The 20,870-nt window shown below is 42.7% G+C and overlaps 1 protein-coding gene across 2 annotated transcripts in view; it reads left to right on the top strand.

Moving 5' to 3' along the window:
- Positions 1-20,870, top strand: part of tiam1a (TIAM Rac1 associated GEF 1a) — a 78,248-nt gene that overhangs the window by 46,420 nt on the left and 10,958 nt on the right. For both annotated transcript variants that reach the window (XM_010897240.5, XM_020048448.3), the window contains 3 exons: positions 4,818-4,904; positions 7,984-8,199; positions 9,265-9,392. In XM_010897240.5, the coding sequence (XP_010895542.2) occupies positions 4,818-4,904; positions 7,984-8,199; positions 9,265-9,392 (431 nt within the window). The remainder of the gene's footprint in view (positions 1-4,817; positions 4,905-7,983; positions 8,200-9,264; positions 9,393-20,870) is intronic.

Here is a 20,870-nt window from a genome sequence, read left to right as displayed (position 1 = left end):
ATTGTATATGTTGCGACATCAGCACCACTAATCAGCGTATGTGCCTTTAACGCTGCACAATCGTTTGGATCATAGACTGTAAAGGTTTGGATACAAGGACTTTGAACTGGACCGGGTGAATAAAAAAAAGATTTGTCAGATGCAAAATATGCAACAACGTCAAATTTCATTCGTTATTTTAAGAACCACAAGGAAAGGTAAGAAATTAAGTAATCTCTTTATATTCAGTTTCACTAAGATCTATAACGATTAAGTTACTATGAATTAATCTTTTGTTTGTCATAATTTGGCCTTGGTTGCATATTATATATTTTTTTTTTTCTTGTTAGAAATGTGACCATTATCATTACTGAATACGTCTGGTAAATAGATGTAAGGGAATTTGACTATAACAGTGGCATAGACTGAATTTTAATGTTGATGGGCATCTTAAAATGAGCGGGCATGTATATTATTACACGTAGGCTATAATGTCTGTATTAAATGTGGGCAAGTGTTTGTGGACTGCGTGTGGAAACTAAAAAGCATTGTGCTTACACCATAACAGTTAACTTTACTGCATGAAAGGCTAACATGGAGGCGCCGATGTGATTACTAGCACCTAAACATTTCGAAGAGTTTTTTTTTTTACTCATACAGACAAGAATAATTACAGCGTAATTACATATTAGGCAGTTTTTCAGTCACAATAATTTGTTTATAAGGTTGTTATTATTAGCCCTTATTACATGGATTGGCTGAATTCCAGTGCAGAATGCATGTTATTTCTTGATAACAGACCGTTGCCATGAAAAACAGCGCGTTGCTATGGACGCAGCAGGATTCTAACCAGAGACGGAACAGACTATTTTCTTTAGAGGAAGCAATACAGTCGTTTTTAAATCAATAAATTCCTTTTAAAATCAATATTTTGTGTCAAATTATAGATTTATTTGGTAGGTAGCCATGTAATAAGCGGGATAAGGTATAGCGTGCGGTTGTTATAGCGAATACAACCCCTTCAGGCTGATTCAAGATCCCTCTGCTTCGTCCCCCCAAAATTTTTTACCGCGGATGAGAAAAATGTTTGATTTTGATATCGAGCTTCGCACCGAGCGCACGTCAGAAACAGAGGACAGTATGTGTGTGTGTGTGTTCATCTCTTTAGTACTGTGACTTGACTTGACTTGAAACTTTTAAGGACTCGACTTGACTTGCAACATCGCGTGGCGGTCGGGGACAGTGCCTTTGGGATGGCAGACCGGGGTGGTGGTCCCTCTTTTTAAGAAGGGGGACCGGAGGGTGTGTTCCAACTACAGGGGGATCACACTTCTCAGCCTCCCCGGGAAAGTCTATGCCAGGGTTCTGGAGAGGAGAATACGGCCGATAGTAGAACCCCGGATTCAGGAGGAACAGTCTGGTTTTCGTCCGGGCCGTGGAACACTGGACCAGCTCTATACCCTCTACGGGGTGTTGGAGGGTTCATGGGAGTTTGCACAACCAATCCACATGTGTTTTGTGGATTTGGAGAAGGCATTCGACTGTGTCCCTCGCGGCATCCTGTGGAGAGTGCTTCGGGAATATGGGGTCCTGGGTCCTTTGCTAAGGGCTGTCAGGTCCCTGTACGACCGAAGCAGGAGCTTGGTCCGCATTGCCGGCAGTAAGTCAGACTTGTTCCCAGTGCATGTTGGACTCCGGCAGGGCTGCCCTTTGTCACCGGTTCTGTTCATAATTTTTATGGACAGAATTTCTAGGCGCAGCCAGGGGCCGGAGGGTGTCAGGTTCGGGGACCACACGATTTCGTCTCTGCTCTTTGCGGATGATGTTGTCGTGTTGGCTTCTTCAAACCAGGACCTTCAGCATGCGCTGGGACGGTTTGCAGCCGAGTGTGAAGCGGTGGGGATGAGAATCAGTACCTCCAAATCCGAGGCCATGGTCCTCAGTCGGAAAAGGGTGGCCTGCTCACTTCAGGTTGGTGGAGAGTGCCTGCCTCAAGTGGAGGAGTTTAAGTATCTAGGCGTCTTGTTCACGAGTGAGGGAAGGATGGAACGGGAGATTGACAGACGGATCGGTGCAGCTTCTGCAGTAATGCGGTCGATGTATCGGTCTGTCGTGGTGAAGAAAGAGCTGAGCCGCAAGGCGAAGCTCTCGATTTACCGGTCAATCTACGTTCCTACTCTCACCTATGGTCATGAGCTTTGGGTCATGACCGAAAGGACAAGATCCCGGATACAGGCGGCCGAAATGAGCTTTCTCCGCAGGGTGGCTGGGCGTTCCCTTAGAGATAGGGTGAGAAGCTCGGTCACCCGGGAGGAGCTCAGAGTAGAGCCGCTGCTCCTCCACATCGAGAGGGGTCAGCTGAGGTGGCTTGGGCATCTGTTTCGGATGCCTCCGGAACGCCTTCCTGGGAAGGTGTTCCGGTCCCGTCCCACCGGGAGGAGACCCCGGGGAAGACCTAGGACACGCTGGAGGGACTATGTCTCCCGGCTGGCCTGGGAACGCCTCGGTGTCCCCCCGGAAGAGCTGGAGGAAGTGTCTGGGGAGAGGGAAGTCTGGGCATCCCTGCTTAGACTGCTGCCCCCGCGACCCGGCCCCGGATGAAGCGGAAGAAGATGGATGGACTTGACTTGCTTAGGGTGAACCCTTGACTTGACATGACTTGCTTGATTTATCTGAACTGTGATTTGAGACTTGACTCCAGACTTGATGGTTAAGACTTGAGACTTGCTTGGACTTGACCATGTGTGACTTGTCCCCATCTCTGCCCTAGAGTGGCTCAATGATAGTAAAGTCAGGAGACTGTGAGGACTACTCCAGAATCATCCCCTTTTTCTGCTGTAACCACTGGAGGGTCAACTTTGGCCTTGTGCTTAGGGTCATTGTTGTGCTGGAAAGTCCAAGAGTGTCCCATGCGTAGCTTTCATGCACAAGAATGCAAATTGTCTGCCAGTATTTTCTGATAACGTTCTGTGACAAAAATAAATCATGTCAGAAACTTTTCCACTTTAATGTGACCTATAACTTGAAAAATTCTATTGAAAAACAAACTGAAATCTTTGAGGGGGAAAAATTAAAAATAAAAAACTCACAATAACATGGTTGCATAAGTGTGAACACCCTTAAACTAATTTTATTACAGCACTCAGTCTTTTTGAATAGGAGTCTATTAGCATGGCACATCTTGACGTGGCTATCTTTGCCCTCTTTGCAAAAGCGCTCCAAATCTGTTAGATTGTGAGGACATCTCCTGTGCACAGCCCTCTTTAGATCACCCCACAGATGTTCAATTGGATTCAGGTCTGGGCTCTGGCTGGGCCATTCCAAAACATTTATCTTCTTCTGGTGAAGCTATGCTTTTGTGGATTTGGCTGTGTGCTTTGGGTTGTTGTTGCGCCGAAAGGTGAACTTAATCTTCAGCTTTCTAACGGACGGCGGAAGGTTTTGTGTCAAAACTGTTCATAATTCCCTCCACCCTGACTAAGGCCCTGGTTCCAGCTGAAGAAAAACAGCCCCAAAGCATGATGCTGCCACCAACATGCTTCACTGTGGGTATGGTGTTCTTTGGGTGATGTGCAGTGTTGTTTTTGTGCCAAACATACTATTTGGAATAATGGCCAAAAAGTTCAACCTTGGTTTCATCAGACCATAACACATTTTCCCATGTGCTTTTGGGGGACTTGATGTTTGTTTTTGCAAACTTCAGCTGGACTTGGATGTTTTATATTTGTAAGAAAAGGCTTCCGTCTTGCCACCCTACCCCATGGGCTATTCATATGAAGAATAGAGGAGATTGTTGTCACATGTATCACACAGCCAGTACTTGTCAGAAATTCCATATGCTGTAAAAGACAGTTCCTTTAATGTTGCTGTAGGTCTCTTGGAAGCCTCCCTGACCAGTTTTCTTTTCGTCTTTTCATATATTTTGGAGGGACGTCCAGTTCTTGGTAATGTCTCTGTTGTGCCATATATTCTCCACTTGATGATGACTGTCTTCACTGCCTTCATGCTGTATCTAATGCTTAAGAAAATTATTTTGTACCCTTCTCCTGACTGATATCTTTCAACAATGAGATCCCTCTGATGCTTTGGAAGCTCTCTGCAGACCATGGCTTTTGATCTGAGATGCAAGTAAGAAAATGTCAGGAACATCCTACTAGAACAGCTGAACTTTATTTGTGATTAATCAGAGTCACTTTAAATGATGGTAGGTGTGTAATGACTTCTATTTAACATGAGTTTGAATGTTATGGATAATTCTGAACACAGCCACAACCCCAGTTATAAGAGGGTGTCCAAACTTATGCAACCAGGTTATTGTAAGGTTTATATTTTCCTTTTTTCCCCCTTGAAGATTTCAGTTTGCTTGTCAATTGAATTGTTCACATTATAGGTCACATTAAAGTGGAAAAAGTTCTGACATGATTTATCTTTTACATCCCAAAAACCTGTCATTTTTACAGTACACACAGACACTAATTTCAATTTAAAAAGCCACAGGTGTGGGAAATTCTCCTTTAATTGCCATTTTCACCTGTGTGTCTGTAACAAGGCCAAAATTCAAGGGTGTCTAAACTTTTGCTCAGGGTCATTTGGGGGATTTATTTAATCATTATGATTTCAAAAGGAGCCAAACAACTATGTCATAATAAATGGATTCATATGATCTTTATCCTTCAATAGAATAGTTTTTTTGCATGATCAGTCATGCAAAAAAATCAATGCCATAATTTCATCTATATCAATGCCATAATTTCACAATTTCTGCCATGGTATGCAAACTTACGAGCACAACTGCATGTTTATATTTGAGATTATCTCTCAATTCTCTTATGCTCTAGGTTTTTCAATAGAAGTGGTGGAGGAGGAGGGAACCCAGCAGCTTTACATCACTGAAGTGAAGGCAGGAGGACTGGCTTCTGCTAAAGGTAGGTGGAATTCAAACCAACAACACTCTAGTTGTTATTGAAACCTACAGCCTTCCAGTTGGGATTCAAACTAATAACCCCCAGTTGTTTTTCAAACCCATAACCCTCCAGTTGGGATTCAAACTAACAACCCTCCAGTAGTTATTCAAACCAACAACCCTGCAGCTGGGATTGAAACTAAGAACCACCCCAGTTGGGATTCAAACCAAGAACCCTTCAGTAGTTATTCAAACCAGCAACCCTCCACTTGGAATTCAAACCAGCAACTCTCCAGATGGAATTCAAACCAATAACTCTCCCGTTGGGATTCAAACCAACAACCTTCCAGTCGCTATTCAAACCAACAACCCTCCAGTAGTTATTCAAAACAACTACTTTGCAGTTAGGATTCAAACCAACAAACCTGCAGCTGAGATTCAAAATAACAATCAAATTGCGCCCTGTCTCTCCAGCTCCTAGAGGTAGAAATCCAAGACCATATTCTTGGATACCTATAAACCCTATTTCTGGACTAAAATAACTTTTAAAGAAAAACCTAGGAGCCATTTAGCTGACATGCTTCCCAACATGCTTCCTCTTGCATGAATGCCGTTCATGCAAGAGGTTTCGTCCTCTGACATAAAGCTTTGTAAAGGATGCTAGCAGTAGATTGCTGGAATGTGTGTGTGTGTGTTTGTGTGTGGAGGTTGAGGGGGACTGGGGAGATGTGAAAGCCTTAAAGACTGGAGGGCACATTTGGGAACTGGGCCGGTGGTGGACGAAAACGCCTACAGGTTGTACATCTCTCTATGGCATTAACACACACACACACACACACACACACACACACACACACACACACACACACACACACACACACACACACACACACACTTTCCTCATTTCCTTTTAGTCTCACAAACAAAACAATCTCTGGACAAAAACACACACACACACAATGGTATGGCCAGAGGGTGACAGGCCTTTGTGTCCAACAGACACTCTCTACACTACCACTGATATTTCGCATCCCAGACAACTGGGTCATGCCTTGGGGCCGTGTGTGTGTGTGTGTATATATTTTAGAGCCTTTATTTGAGACTGAAAGGAAATGTGAAAGTGTTAGCCCAGAGGTTGTGCATTCTCCCTCAGTTTACTATAATTCAAGCCCTATCTCAGCCCAACAGACTGTCTGCTGCTTCCATTAAGAGAGATGTGAGATGGATGTCTGTCCGGCTGCTCTAATAACCGTGTTGGACTACAACTGCTCCACCAAACACCCTACTGTGTTTGTATCAGATCAGAATTGGCTCATATAAATGGTTGAAATGGAGGAAATAGAATGTGATCTCACACTGGGCTTAATGTCTGGAACTCTATTCCATTTAATCCAGTTCAGACATTAACATGAGCCGATTTCCCTCAGTTAAGGCCTCCACTGGTATATATATATATGTATATATATATGCCATTTAACTGACTCCTTCATCCCAACCACACAGTCTTATGAGTGGCCCCAGCAGGAATCAAACCAGCAGGAATCTGCCCCAAGCCAGTCGGAGCCACACGGGATTCTGTTCCCATATGGAAAGTCGGATACCATGTAATGCTCTTCACACAGCATAATTGGATGTATTTCTAATTAGGACTGAACTAACACAGGTGGGGAGGGGGTGGGAAAATAGCCTGTCAATCAAAGGCCTTTCCTGATACCATGACTTCCTTCTTTTGTTCAGTCAAACACATGGTCTGTAAGAAAGATCATATGGTAGAAACCTCTCCATCACTGATTATGAACTCTGACTGTAAGAAAAGGAATATTTATTTTAAATCACCTGAACAGATCTTGTAGTAAAATTTTTGTTCCTGGCAGTTAACAAGGAGAAAGGTGGATATTTATTTTCCTGGATTGTGGCTAACCCAAAAAAAAAAAATTCTTACATGTTAGTCATTTAGTGTTAATCTTATTCTTCGTATTGAAACTTCGGCAATGGCACCTCTGTTAGAGGGACTTCCATGGCTGGCTAGAACTCAACAGAGTCTTCCTCTCCTTGGCTGTGGAGTAATTCACCATGCATGTCTGAACTGGTCTGGGCTGTGTTTGTGTTAGTCTGGGTCTGAACACTGGGCTGTGTTTGTGTTAGTCTGGGTCTGAACACTGGGCTGCGTTTGTGTTAGTCTGGGTATGAACACCGGGCTGCGTTTGTGTTAGTCTGGGTATGAACACTGGGCTGTGTTTGTGTTAGTCTGGGTCTGAACACTGGGCTGTGTTTGTGTTAGTCTGGGTCTGAACACTGGGCTGCGTTTGTGTTAGTCTGGGAATGAACACTGGGCTGCGTTTGTGTTAGTCTGGGTATGAACACTGGGCTGTGTTTGTGTTAGTCTGGGTCTGAACACTGGGCTGTGTTTGTGTTAGTCTGGGTCTGAACACTGGGCTGTGTTTGTGTTAATCTTGGTATGAACACTGGGCTGTGTTTGTGTTAGTCTGGGTCTGAACACTGGGCTGCGTTTGTGTTAGTCTAGGTATGAACACTGGGCTGTGTTTGTGTTAGTCTGGGTCTGAACACTGGGCTGCGTTTGTGTTAGTCTGGGTCTGAACACTGGGCTGTGTTTGTGTTAGTCCAGTTTTCAGTGTTTTAATATTAGGACGCCCAATTTCTGAAGTCCTAAGATAAAAATAAATAAACTACCCTCTCCAAAAAATCTGACTATTAGGTTCCAGAAATTCATTGTAGCTCACTAGCTCTGACTCTCCTACACATTTTGCTGAGAGTCTGGACTGCAGTTTAAGTAAATTCAATGGTTTTTGGTTTGGGGGCCTGCCAACCTAATTCTAGTAGTAATAAATATTAGGTTGGGGCCCCCTGAAAGTTAGGGCCCCTGGAGGTTGAGGTTACCAGAGCACATGCAGTGCTGTGGGGGCAATGGCTATTTGCATATTAATGGGAAAATGGTTGTCACTGGGGGATGATTAGGAATCTTAAAGGAAAGATTTTACCAAAACGTACCTTCCGTGAACCAATTTTGATATGGAGAAAATACACGGTCAAAAATGTTTTTTTGTAATTGTGTGTGTGTCCGTGTCCGTCCCTCTCACCAGGCCTGTGTGTGGGAGATGAGATCCTACTGCTGAACGGTAAACCGGCATTGGCACTGGGCCAGGAGGATATGAGGTCAGCGTTTGTTGAGCCCTCGTTGTCTCTGAGCGTGAGCACCCTACCGAAGCTGGACCCCCGTGACCTCTGTCCTCTGATCCCTCGACGCTCCAACCCGGCAGAACTTGATGCCTGCACCGACATATATTCCCAAAGCCAAGGTGTTTTTTTTCGTGTTTTCTTCTTTATTGAAACTTTATTCTTCTTTATGTAGGAAAACAGAAAATAACGGGTTCCAGGGAAATTGTCTAAGAGAATCCTGGCCATGTTCGTTAGACACCAAATGGATTAAAACTGATTGAAACTGATTTAGACTGTTTTAGTACATTTAAAACATATAGACGTCATGGTTGTATACATTTGTGCAAACAGTAGCAAAAGATTTGTCCAGTAGAAAATAGGCTTGATGAAATGGTCCCAACAGAATGAATGCACCCCATATATATTTTATGTTCATTACACTAAATGGAAGAAAACTGATTGAGAACCATGGTTAGTTATTTCCAAATGTTATGAGTGATTGTGCTGTAATGAGGAACGGGTTGGTGTGAACGTAACCTGTGTGTGTCACCCAAGGTTTGTGGGTTCCTGTTGGGATCTAATTCACAAATAAAACCAAAAATGCAATTCTAGTAAATTTATTTCTATAAATAGTATTTGCTACGTTGACAGTTTTTTGATTGGTGGAGCTTATCTAGGTCAGCTTTCTGTGGCCATTCACCTTCAGCCAGACAAGCTGGACGGTTGAAAAGGTGAACAGGTGGGGGGGGGGGGGGGGGGGGGGGGGGGGGGAGTATCCTCATTATGTCGTAGCCTGCAGTACAGTAGACAGCTTGGAAAACAACACCACGCGCGCACACACACAACCTAACTGACATCATTTCAAGGACATGCTTAGTATTCTCTGTGCAGCGGGTTAATATTCGTATAATATTGGCTGTCAGGGTTCTGTCAGGGTTCTGCTGCTGCTGAAGATCACAGGGAGATTAATATGTATAGGAGTTAATTAAGCACCGTGTTTAGCTGTCAGGGTTTCTGTGTCCCGTCACCCTTCAGAGGGTCCAACAACAAGGTCCTACGGCTGTTTTCTGAGAAGAGTCCAACAATGCATCACATGGAAACAGGGAGCGGCCATTACATGAAAAACATTAACATTTACATTTTTGACTTTTTTTTCTTCCCCTTTTCTCTTCGAACACCCCCCCCCCCCCCCCCCCCTTTGGTAGAGGACATTCTAGATGAGGTATCAGGTTTGACAGTGGTCAGTCCAGATGACACTGTGGAGAAAGGCCTGGTTCTGTGTCTGGAGACCACAGAACCTGACCAGATGGACCACCCTGACACAGGACAGAGGGTAAGTGGTGGGACCACGCACACACACTTTGTGTGTCTGGTCGGCGGAAGGTTTCTCATCTGATAGTGGCGACCTTTGAGCGAAGGTCATTTCATGGGCTGCCTGAGAGAAGCAGATGGGAAGATATGAGACGTACAGACACATACACTAACATGTACCCAATGCTGCTGTAGGAAGACACGATTGTGCCACTATTGGAACACATGCAGGCATTTAATGGTATCCAATAAATGAGGTGTATATTTATAGATAGGACAGATCTGATAACCTGTGGATGGTAGTATGAGGTTGTGGTAGTATGAAGAAAGCCAGGCACAGAGGACTGGACAGACAGGGGTCCAGTCAGACAGGGGTCCGGACAGACAGACAGACAGGGGTCCAGGCAGGCAGGCAGAACGGAGTGTCAGAGTTGTGCGTGTGCGCGCGTGCATGTGTGTGCAGAGGTCTTTGTGTGTGTGTCAGACAGTGACAGTGTAGTATGTCTCTAATTAAAATTCCGTCTGGTCTAATCATGATATCGACACTCCAGACGGTCATCCCTGGATACGGCTGTCACCTCCATCACCACGGCAACGCTTGATAACCGGTAACCACCGGGACCTACGTCAGTCAGCAGCACAGAGACAAAGAATGAGAGAGAACAGGGAAAAGAAATGTCCAAAACAATAGAGACAACCGGGAAAAGAAATGTCCAAAACAATAGAGACAACCGGGAAAAGAAATGTCCAAAACAATAGAGACAACCGGGAAAAGAATTGTCCAAAACAATAGAGACAACCGGGAAAAGAAATGTCCAAAACAATAGAGACAACCGGGAAAAGACATTTCCACAACAATAGAGAGAACCGGGAAAAGACATTTCCACAACAATAGAGAGAACCGGGAAAAGACATTTCCACAACAATAGAGAGAACAGGGAAAATACATTTCCACAACAATAGAGAGAACAGGGAAAAGAAATGTCCAAAACAATAGAGAAAACAGGGAAAAGGCATTTCCACAAAAATAGAGAAAACAGGGAAAAGGCATTTCCACAACAATAGAGAAAACAGGAAAATGAAAATGGAGACAGGCGTTTCTGTTGTTTGTAAAATGCATAGAGGCATTCTGTCTGATTTGGGGTTTCAGGCAGTACAGGATTATCTTTGTTTTAGCCTGCCCTGTCCTCGTCCGCCCTGTCTTCATCCTTTCTTCACACTCCCATCTTTCTTCCTATCCTTCCTATACTTCCTCCAGCCTGTCCCTCTCCTTCCTCACTCCTTCTCCCCTCTCACCCCTTTGTGCCCTCATCCCCCTGAACATCATACCCCTCTTTCTCCTCACCCTTTTCCTGCCCTCTTTGTCTTTCACAATAAAGGAGTGTCACGACATATAGATGGGTAAACGTCCGCCCCCGGGGCTTGACCAACCTCCATTTCTCTCTCTGCGCTGGACTGTCCTTAGTGAAGTATCGGAGACGACAGCAGTATCTCATTTAACACAGAGGACGTGGAGTAAGGGGTCTTCCAAATTTAAAAGGACCATTTAATTTCCCCTCGAAGCCTAGTTGGCTGATTATCCAAGCACATCCAGATCATTTAGCAGAGATAAATTACCTTGCAAAGTGCTGGAGGAAACAGACAGAGGAGTTAATTAAGAGCACCTAACGAGTAGAGCCACCTTGTTAAGAAAGCCTAACGATAATTGGGTGCTCATTGGGTTGTGGGATGATAGTGATCTTAGTGAGATGGGATGACCAGGGATGACAGGGCCCGGGACAGTATATAACATTTAGGACCCAAACCACGGGCCAAAACATTTATTAATAGTAATTAAATAATTGTCCAAAAAACAAGTCATAAACCTTTTATTGTTTAATGCTTGAATTCATAACTAGGCCACATTCAAATCCCTTTGTTTTCAACACAGGTAATTATGTCACATCTTTTCAATTCATAACCTACTCAGTCCCAATCAGCCATTACTGAACTGCTACACGTATTTAGATGTTCTCTTTTAGATTTGTCCTTCCATTTCTGTGCTCCAAGTTTTGGTTGCATGGTGGCAATGTTTTAGTAAGATGGCTACAGTACTGTAGTTAGACACATTTATTGGTTAAATGTGAAGATTTTTTTTTTGCTCCACTATGTAGAATTTTTTTCAGCAAAAAAAACAATTACAGCATTTTACAATTACTCATCCATCAGAAAGCGATTCTGCACCAATGCCCGATAGAGAATCACGTTCCTAATTAAAATATGAAACATTGAATTACCTGTTCCAAAAAATGCACTAACTCAGAGTTCGACAATGTTCTTCTTAGCCTTGCTAATGTTAGCTTAGGGTTTCTGGAAGCTAGCTACAGAGAGTTGGTCTAAGCCTTCTTTCGCTTTGCTATTTTTGTAGTGTATGCTGTATTAGACTAGTCCTGGTCTCTAGCTGCCATTATAGTTTCTTACAGTGAGCAAACTTCGCCCCTTACAGCATAGTTATGCTATATATAATATCATCCAGGAAAATAATCCAAGGAGGAAAGCCTGTCTCGCAGAAGGCGATTGGCTGGAAAGGGATTGGCTGGGAAGTAGCGGCGTGCTCCAAAAATGATAAAATGACATTCCACCGGGACTGAAAAAATTCTATCTAGTGCAGCTTTAACAAAGTTATGTTGACACTGGTGTTTAGGGTATCACCCTGATTGGCTGTTGGTTTTAGGGTATCGCTCTTATTGGCTGTAGGTGTTAGGTTATCATTGATTGGCTGTTGGTAGAACAAATATTTTTTACAGAAAAGGGTTTAATCATAATGCTGTATAAAGAAAAACAGCAAAGAGTAAAAAAACATGAATCCCTTCATCAATGCAATTCTTCTGTTTAAAAACTGTTAACCTTCTTGACAGTACTGAATACAATACTGACTGACAAATTAATAATTATATGTAAGCCAACCAAATGCCCCCCCCCCCTCAGGCCTTGGCTCAAACAACATTCATGGTTGTCCCCCCACTGCCTAATACCAGGTGGTTGTTACCAGATGACAGGACACACCTGGACATTCAGCTGGCCTTTCTCCCCTCCCTACATCAATCGCTTTCTCCTTTCCTTTAGTTGTGCTCACGCTGTCACAGTATCTTCGCCTGTGGTTCTATTAAGATCCACTAGAGGCCGTTATGGCCTCTCTCTTGCTTGCCCATAAAGTAAACTGTTTTCTCATATAGAAATCTATGAGCTGTGGTTCTTTAAAATACAGAATGTGTTGCTTGACATTTTATGTATTGTGATAGACACATGTTTCATGGACCAAGTAGTTGATTACATTAAAGATTGGTTATCCTCTCTTCAGTCAGCTACGTAGAGTCAGTGCTGTGTTTCTGTCACAACAGTTATATACTGTTTGTCTTAGGCCTCTGAGGAAATTGTGCAAAGCTATTTATTTGGGCAGTTTGCGTTTATTTGTTTGATAAAGAACGAGACTGTATGTTGTCCAAAATATAATTGTCTTATAAGGTATCTAGTCATCTCACAATATATCAACAACCCACAAAGAAGGTTTTGCTAATTTCTCCTGTCTCAGGCACTGGTCCAGACCACTTGACCAAACAAGGGCTGAATTCTTCTTTATTTTTATTGTAGTTTATTTGTACTTATTCTAATGTTATATAGGGTTTTAATGAGCAAATAAACACTGCCCAGATTGTTTAAAACTATATTGTAATGTGACTTAAGACTTTTGCACAATACTGTGTATATATACATTTATTTTCCAAAATGGCATGGTCTTGTGAAAATTTTTTCTGACCTAATGAGAACTAGTGTGTTGTGGTGTGCGTGGGTTTCTGACCTAACTATTAAATGGGGACAAACAATTTAGATTTAGCGCTAAATTTGAGGTCAGGGTTAGATTTAGGGCAAAATGAGTTGTTAGGGTTAGATTTAGGGTTAGGCATTGCGGGTTAGGTTAAGGGTTAGGCATTAGGGCTATGTTTAGGCCAATGTTATGACACAGAGGTTAATATTTGGGTTACGTTTAGGGTTAGGGACCGTAGAATTTTTTAAAGGACAATCAACTTTGGTGTCCCCATTTTGTTAAGTAAACCTGTGTGTGTGTGTGTGAATGAGATAAAGGGACCTTCCTCACCAGAAGGAAGTGGAGTTTTTCCTGTCTCCCATGGGTTTTTCTTTGATAAGGACACAAGCAGTTGGTTGAAGAGCTGTTGGTTTTGTGTATTTCGGTGTGCGTGGCATGGCATGACGTCTTTCTGAGATTCCATTTGTGGTGTGGGTGTGCGAGAGCAGGTTGATACTCGTCTCCTCTCTCCTCCTGTCTTGCTTTCTTGTTTTCTCTCTGTTTGTTGGTGTGGGACGGAGAGAGGACGGGGCTTTGTGCTGGGATGACACAAGTAAAGGTATGTCGTTTCGCTCGTACTCTTTTACTTTCCGGGTCTTTCTCACTGTCTCTCTCACTCTATTGCCTAGTGTGTGTGTGCGCGTGTGCGCGTGGGTGAATCTATTGTCTGTGTTCTATTTGCGACAGATTGAAAGGCTTACTTACCCAGCCAACTAACATTCTTTGTGTGTGTTGCCTTGCCCTATCTGTCAACAGTGTTATGTAAGGTTATAGCTTCTATCAAACTGTTTCAATGGGAGAGGTTTTGACTGGTACTGTACATGCCGTCCCTGTGTGTCTTTTCACTGTGGAGTCTGCCCCAAATACCACCTCTTTCCTATATAGTGCCCTATTCTGTCTTAATGCATATAGGGACCAGGGACTCTATAGGGGTTCTTGTGGGTTCTCTTTTTTTAATATAAAATATAGACTTTTATAGACTTTTAAAAAATTGGAGCCATGCTAGTGTCCTTTAAACTTCTTTAAACTAATTTGTAATAATATATATATATATATATATATATATATATATATATATATATATATATATATATATATATATATATATATATATATATATATATATATATATATATATATATATATATATATATATATATATATATATATATATATCTGTAGGTTGAATACGGGTATCATTAAGGTTTCGGGAGATGAATAAATAGGTAAGGACGATCAAGTCAGTTAGTTTGCATGACCTTTTAACATTTTCTGACCACTTTGATCTAAGAGGTTTTGTCCACGCAGTTTTTTTGATCAAGGCAACAAAAGACTAGAGAATAGGGAAGCTGTTTGAGACATCTCTTTGGGATCAGACAGCTGGAAGATGTTGCTAATGGGCATTGTCACAGTGCTGGGCGGCTAAATGCCTCTTTTATGGACAGTTTTGTGAACATTTGTTTTCTGCAGAGTCATACATTCTGCTGAATATGTAAACAGTCAACAGCCAATGAGATTGAGGTGTTACCATGCAGGGTTCACGCCAGAGTCAGAATGAGCTGGAATTACAGCACAAGTGCGCGTGCTATTTTCCTGCATGAACAGTCTCCTGTCTCCTCCCATCGTGTCCCTTTCATCCTCCCTCTATTTCTCTCCACCTCTCTCTGTTGCTCCTGTCTCTCTGAAGAGTGTGTTTGTGTTGTTGTAGTGTTACTCAGTGTGCCCGTCGTCCTTCACTTTGGCCATTTCCTGTCTTTCTGTGGTATCTCACATCCTCTTGACTTTGACCTGGCTGGGTGAGGTCTTGTTGTATTGGAGACAGCCAGAGGGTCGGCTGGGTGTTCAGTCCATAAGGTGTTGAGCTATGAACAAATTGGCACTGATGAAGCAGTGGGCCACTAGGAGACACACAGGAACCTTACCCTTGGCCATGTGACCTTCAACCTGGTGTTTGACCCCCCCCGTGTGACCTGGTCAGAGGGGGCAATGTCTGTTCTCAGGAAAACCAAACGATCCTCTTACTCGGTCGCTAACATGCTGAAGCTGGTGAGTGTCTGTTTCTCTTTGTGTGGGTGTATCCGTATGTCTGTACTGTCTGTGTGTAAACCCTTTAATATCCTCATCATTAGGCAAGTTAGTGACACTGGTACAGTGGTTCCCAACCTGGGGTACTAAGACCCATAGGAGTCCTTGATCTATGCACCGGGGGGGTACTTTAGAAGACCCAGGACCATAGGCTTACAGGGAAAAGGCATATGTTGGGGTACTTCAGGTGTGCAGAGCAGTGGCTTCGTTAGGCCTGGGCGTCCGGGGCTATAGCCCCAAATCTTTTATGAATAGCCCTGGATCTCAAATTGACCAACAATTATTTAGCCTAATACATTTGAAGAATATTAATCTTCAGTAAAATAAGCAGACAAATCTCAAAGAGAGAGGGCAGGATATGTGCGATTTAGTTTCTCTTTCCTAAAATAAAAACAGTAACTTGTAATATGTTTGCTAAATTGGTAATTGGTGACTGGTAAACAATATCCTTGGTATTCCGTTTTGTGAATAATTATTTAGCATAATACATTTGTAGATTTACATTTTAGATTTACATTTGATGAATTAGCCTACACAATAAGCTGAATCTCCTATTGCAAAACAGTCATGTGTGTTAAGTGGCCTATATGGTTTGTAAAATTTTTCAATAATAGCCTAATTCAGTTTTTGAATGGTCATGGAAATCTTGTATTTCATTTGTAAGTTCATTCAAATTCAACCGAGGCTCTGATTATCTGGGAGTATCGTGCGTTCATTCATTGACATCATGCATTCAGTGAGGGGTGATCAGTGCCTGGGTACCAACACTAAATGCCCTGGGCTATTAACGATTTAAGTCTGAAAACAGGGTAAGAAAACAGGTAGATCATCTCTAAATAGTTTCTTTTGTGGGTTTAGAATTCTGACCACAGAACAATGTAATATACGCCTATTTAGGAAAAGTCATGGCAGTTTTGTTAAAAAAAAAAAAGGCAATCCCTCCAAAACTAGATGTTACAAACAAAACGATCTATTACTGAGTGTGACTACCTAGTTAAATGCCCCTAAATCTGTGTAGGTCAAAAGATCTCCGCTATGCTTTCAATCAGCAGCAGCTGAGGCAAAGCTATCTACCTCTGTTAAGTTACTATTCTAATAGGCATCACAGCAACGGACATGTAAATTAACAGCTGCTAACTAATAAATAGTAGCTAGCAAGTGTTGGTATTGTATATGTATCTTTGTATGTGCTACAATGATTTGCCCCATTCCTTTCATTTTATTTAGCTATGACAGATTTGATAGCTTAGTTTATTATGCTAGCTTAGTTTATTATGCTAGCTTAGTTTATTATGCTAGCTTAGTTTATTATGCTAGCTTAGTTTATTATGCTAGCTTAGTTTATTATGCTAGCTTAGTTCATTATGCTAGCTTAGTTCATTATGCTAGCTTAGTTCTTTATGCTAGCTTTCATGACTAACTTCCTAAATACTGATCAGTGATGCACAAAACTTCTTTGCTAGCTGTAAAATGTCAGTATATGACTTGCTTATAAGTGAACTTCGACTTCATTGACATTATTCACAGATCTATGCTTTCAGATGTGAATAATTTCTGCATGCACAGTGTGACCAGGATCTGATATTGGCTACATCTCACCCTAGGTCGTCATATAGCTTTGCCAAACAAACACAAAATGGTCAATGAAATAAATGCTTGTATTTCCAGGGTTGTTTTAAATGCCCTGAAAATGTACAATAAAGAGGTAATATTTCTAATTTGAGAGATAAAAAACAAAGCTCCAAAAATTTTGTTATTTTGCACTTACTGAGTCTGGCTTTAGCAAATTTATTTTTCAAATGGCTACACTTACACAGGTAGGCCAATTCCGATTTAGTAATTGGTTGTTTGACCGATCAGATCTAAAGCGCTGTGTGCAGTCTGTCGTGTGGGTAAATAGTGTGAAATTATCTAGTGTGAAATGGGGCCTTACGTGCATTTTAAAAAATGTATGTAGAAAAGGCACATTTCCCTGCCCAATCATTTTAAATGCAAATATTCAGACCCTAATCTAATCCTACATCCGACTGGTTTCCCCTCTCATCCCTCTAATGATGATGTTCTCCTCCTCTCAACCCTCTAGCCCTGTCATCCTCCACTCTACTGTCATCCCACTAATCATGTCATCATCCTCTCATCCCTCTAACGCTGTTATCATCCTCTCTTGTCATTCCTGTAACCCTGTCATCCTCCTCTCTCCTGTCGTCCCTCTAACCCTGCCATCCTCCTGTCGTCCTTCTAATGCCTCATTTCCACTGGTGCCAAACATCAGTGTTTTACCCCTAAAGTCCAAATAATTTTCTGTTTCCATTGACACGGGCCAGCGCCAGTCGGCCACTAGGCCATGGCCTAGTGGCCCGGCTCTCACTTGGTGCTAAGCCCTGGACTTTAGGATTAAGCACCAGTGGAAATGCAGCATCTGTTTACTGTAGTGTATATTTATAGTATTCTAAGTTTTTTGTCATGTAATAAGAAATGCTGTGTACTGTAGGGGTACATGGTTGAGTGTGTCTCCTTCAGTACAGCTGGGTCAGGAGTCAGGGGTTAGGGGTCAGTACCTGGTTTTCTCCATTCATCCCTGCCCCTCATACCTGTCTGTACAGGGCTGCAAGCAGTTGTATGAATCTGTCTGTGTGTTGTGAAATAGTATATATAATATATAACAATGCTATTCACAGCTGTGTGTGTGTGTGTGACAGATATCTGAAAAGAGACTTGTCTTGGCGTGTTGGATGTCAGAACTGGTTGGAACACTAAACGAGTGTGTGTAGGCATGGAAATAACACAATAAAAAATGTCAGTGCGAGTGAGTCCTTCCTGAGATGTTTTTCCATTTATCTGGCCAAAACTGGTTTGAATCCCACAAGAGTGCTTTCCACACCATTTATCAAACCGCAGACACACCATGCAATCACCAGTGGTACACTTCTCTGTGCGTGAAAGCAGACCATGTAATTGACCATGACAGCCCTGATTGGACAAGCTGGTGCTGTCAACAGATAAACCAGAAAGACATTGTGCTCTGAATGTATGTTATTGGACAGGCTGGTGCTGTCACCAGATAAACCAGGAACACATTGTGCTCTGAATGTGTGTTATTGGACAGGCTGGTGCTGTCACCAGATAAACCAGGAACACATTGTGCTCTGAATGTGTGTTATTGGACAGGCTGGTGCTGTCAACAGATAAACCAGGAAGACATTGTGCTCTGAATGTGTGTTATTGGACAGGCTGGTTCTGTTACCAGATAAACCAGGAAGACATTGTGCTCTGAATGTGTGTTATTGGACAGGCTGGTGCTGTCACCAGATAAACCAGGAAGACATTGTGCTCTGAATGTGTATTATTGGACAGGCTGGTGTTGTCAACAGATAAACCAGGAAGACATTGTGCTCTGAATGTGTGTTATTGGACAGGCTGGTGCTGTCACCAGATAAACCAGGAAGACATTGTGCTCTGAATGTGTGTTATTGGACAGGCTGGTTCTGTTACCAGATAAACCAGGAAGACGTCCTCTGGATGATAATTCTCACCACATCCCTGTTTGAGTGACCTTAACAGATATTTACACACATTCTTAGATATTTTTTTTCCTCTCAGGACTGAAGACATCAAATGAGGGATGTTAGAGGCAGGCAGTCAGTTTTTACCAACATTTAATGTTAATTGTCTGAACATAATCCGAAACACGACCAAGACCAACGGGTCCAACTGGTTTGACAGTCACCAGTATGGTATTATAATGTTATTATGTTGAATAACTTAATGAGGTGGGTGTGTGTTGGTGGGTGTGTGTTGGTGGGTGTGTGTTGGTGGGTGTGGCTGTGTGTTGGTGGGTGTGTGTGTGGATGGTGGGTGTGGGTGGGTGTGTGTGTGAATGGTGATCTCTATAGCCCTAAATACACAGTGTCATATTACACTGGGTGTTTGATAGAGACAGCATTCAATAAAACACAGTCCTGTTCCCATTCTTAAAGAAGTAGTTCCCTGTTTCCCAATAGGATAGTTGATGGTTGCTTGACCTAAAAGTAGACTATAGACAAAGGGGTCATAGTCCTCCATTTTTGAGTTGCATTCTTTCTTGACTTTTAGCTATATAGAAATTAATGGAAATCATGTAGTTTATTGAAATCTACAGAAATGGTAGGGTCCGTATTTGGTTTAATGTTACTAAATGTTTATTTGGATAGATACAGTGTGTATGTATACATAGACACTATCTTAACCAAGCCAATGTTTTCGGCGTCTGTTTGAAGACAGTCGTGGAGGAGTTGGGATAGCGGTTTGGCGTGTTTCCTCTTGTCATGCAAGTTGTTGATAAGCGTGAGATTCAGCGTGGCCCGGAGGGGTGGCTCCTCCCTCCCACCGTGTGTGTGTGTGTGTTTGTGTGTGTGTGTGTGTGTGTGTGTGTGTGTGTGTCTCTGCCTCAGGTGCGCCAAACAGATCATGTCCCTAAAGGTCTTGTGTGGGAGGAAGCGAACGTTGGTTTCCATGGTAACTCCTAACCCTGCCTCTCTCCCCTCCTGTTGGTTTGACCTCCTTTGGTCTTTTTTAAACCTGCGGGTCGATATCCCATGAGGAGAAAGAAGAGGGAGGGGCTGTGGGGGTGAACAAGCAGGGGTGTGGGAAAGAGTGAGAGAGAGAGCAGGGCATTGTGGGGAGTTTGAGTTCTTACCATTTCTTCAGTGGCGATTTTGGTGAACTGTGTCTTGACCTAAGGGACACGATGACAGGAGTCGGACATTTAACTTCTAACAGTTTGGAGCAAAATCTGTTTTCAAGCAAATATCTACAATTGCACATGGCTTTATGTTGTGTGTGAGCTGTGTGTCAGTTTGTTTTCCTCAGTGGGAAAAACTATGGATGGAGAGCATTTAAAGGGAATGGACCGGTTCAGACTGTGAGACACTGTCATTTTGTGTCAGTGTTCAACATACTATGCCTCAAATACACAGCTGTCTGGTCCTCCCAAAAATGATGCGTATCTTATTCTCATTATAGAGGCCCCTGAATCCTTGAATAATGGGTTAACATTTTGGGAAACAACTCAAGTTGTTTTATATTTTTTCCCATCCAGCCTTTCCACTACATGCACCCATGTCTTCCCGTTGCATCGGCAGGGCTGTTCTCACTGAGCCTGTATCGGGTCAAATAGCGCCATGTTTCGCTTTGTGCTTCCCATAAACATCATGTGGTGTTGTCTTAACTATTGTGTAATTTGGTTCATTCTGACTGATTGGAGGTTCTTGTCCTGAGGCTTCAGTGTGTTGGTAGAACCCATTTGTGAACAAAGCCCCGGGGATCGGCTCTGGCGGTACCGCTCTAACAGGTCCAGTTTCTGCTGTAGGCTATTTACATCAACGATATGGCCAACATTCTAGAAACATGCTCAGCCCCGGGCGTCAGGACCTGCAGAGCCAGCATTTAACCTCTGATTGGTGAAGACTAATGCCAGGGGCTGAGCATGTTTCTAGAATATTGGCCATATCGTTGATGTAGATTTTGAAGAGCACAGGGTTCAGAGTTCAACCCTGGCGTAGGCCTCACCGCCTGTACAGTTTTTCAGATTTT

The sequence above is a fragment of the Esox lucius genome, chromosome 7 (assembly GCF_011004845.1).
Source record: "Esox lucius isolate fEsoLuc1 chromosome 7, fEsoLuc1.pri, whole genome shotgun sequence".
NCBI classification, from domain to species: Eukaryota; Metazoa; Chordata; class Actinopteri; order Esociformes; family Esocidae; genus Esox; species Esox lucius.
This window is presented reverse-complemented; position numbering and strand designations above follow the sequence as displayed.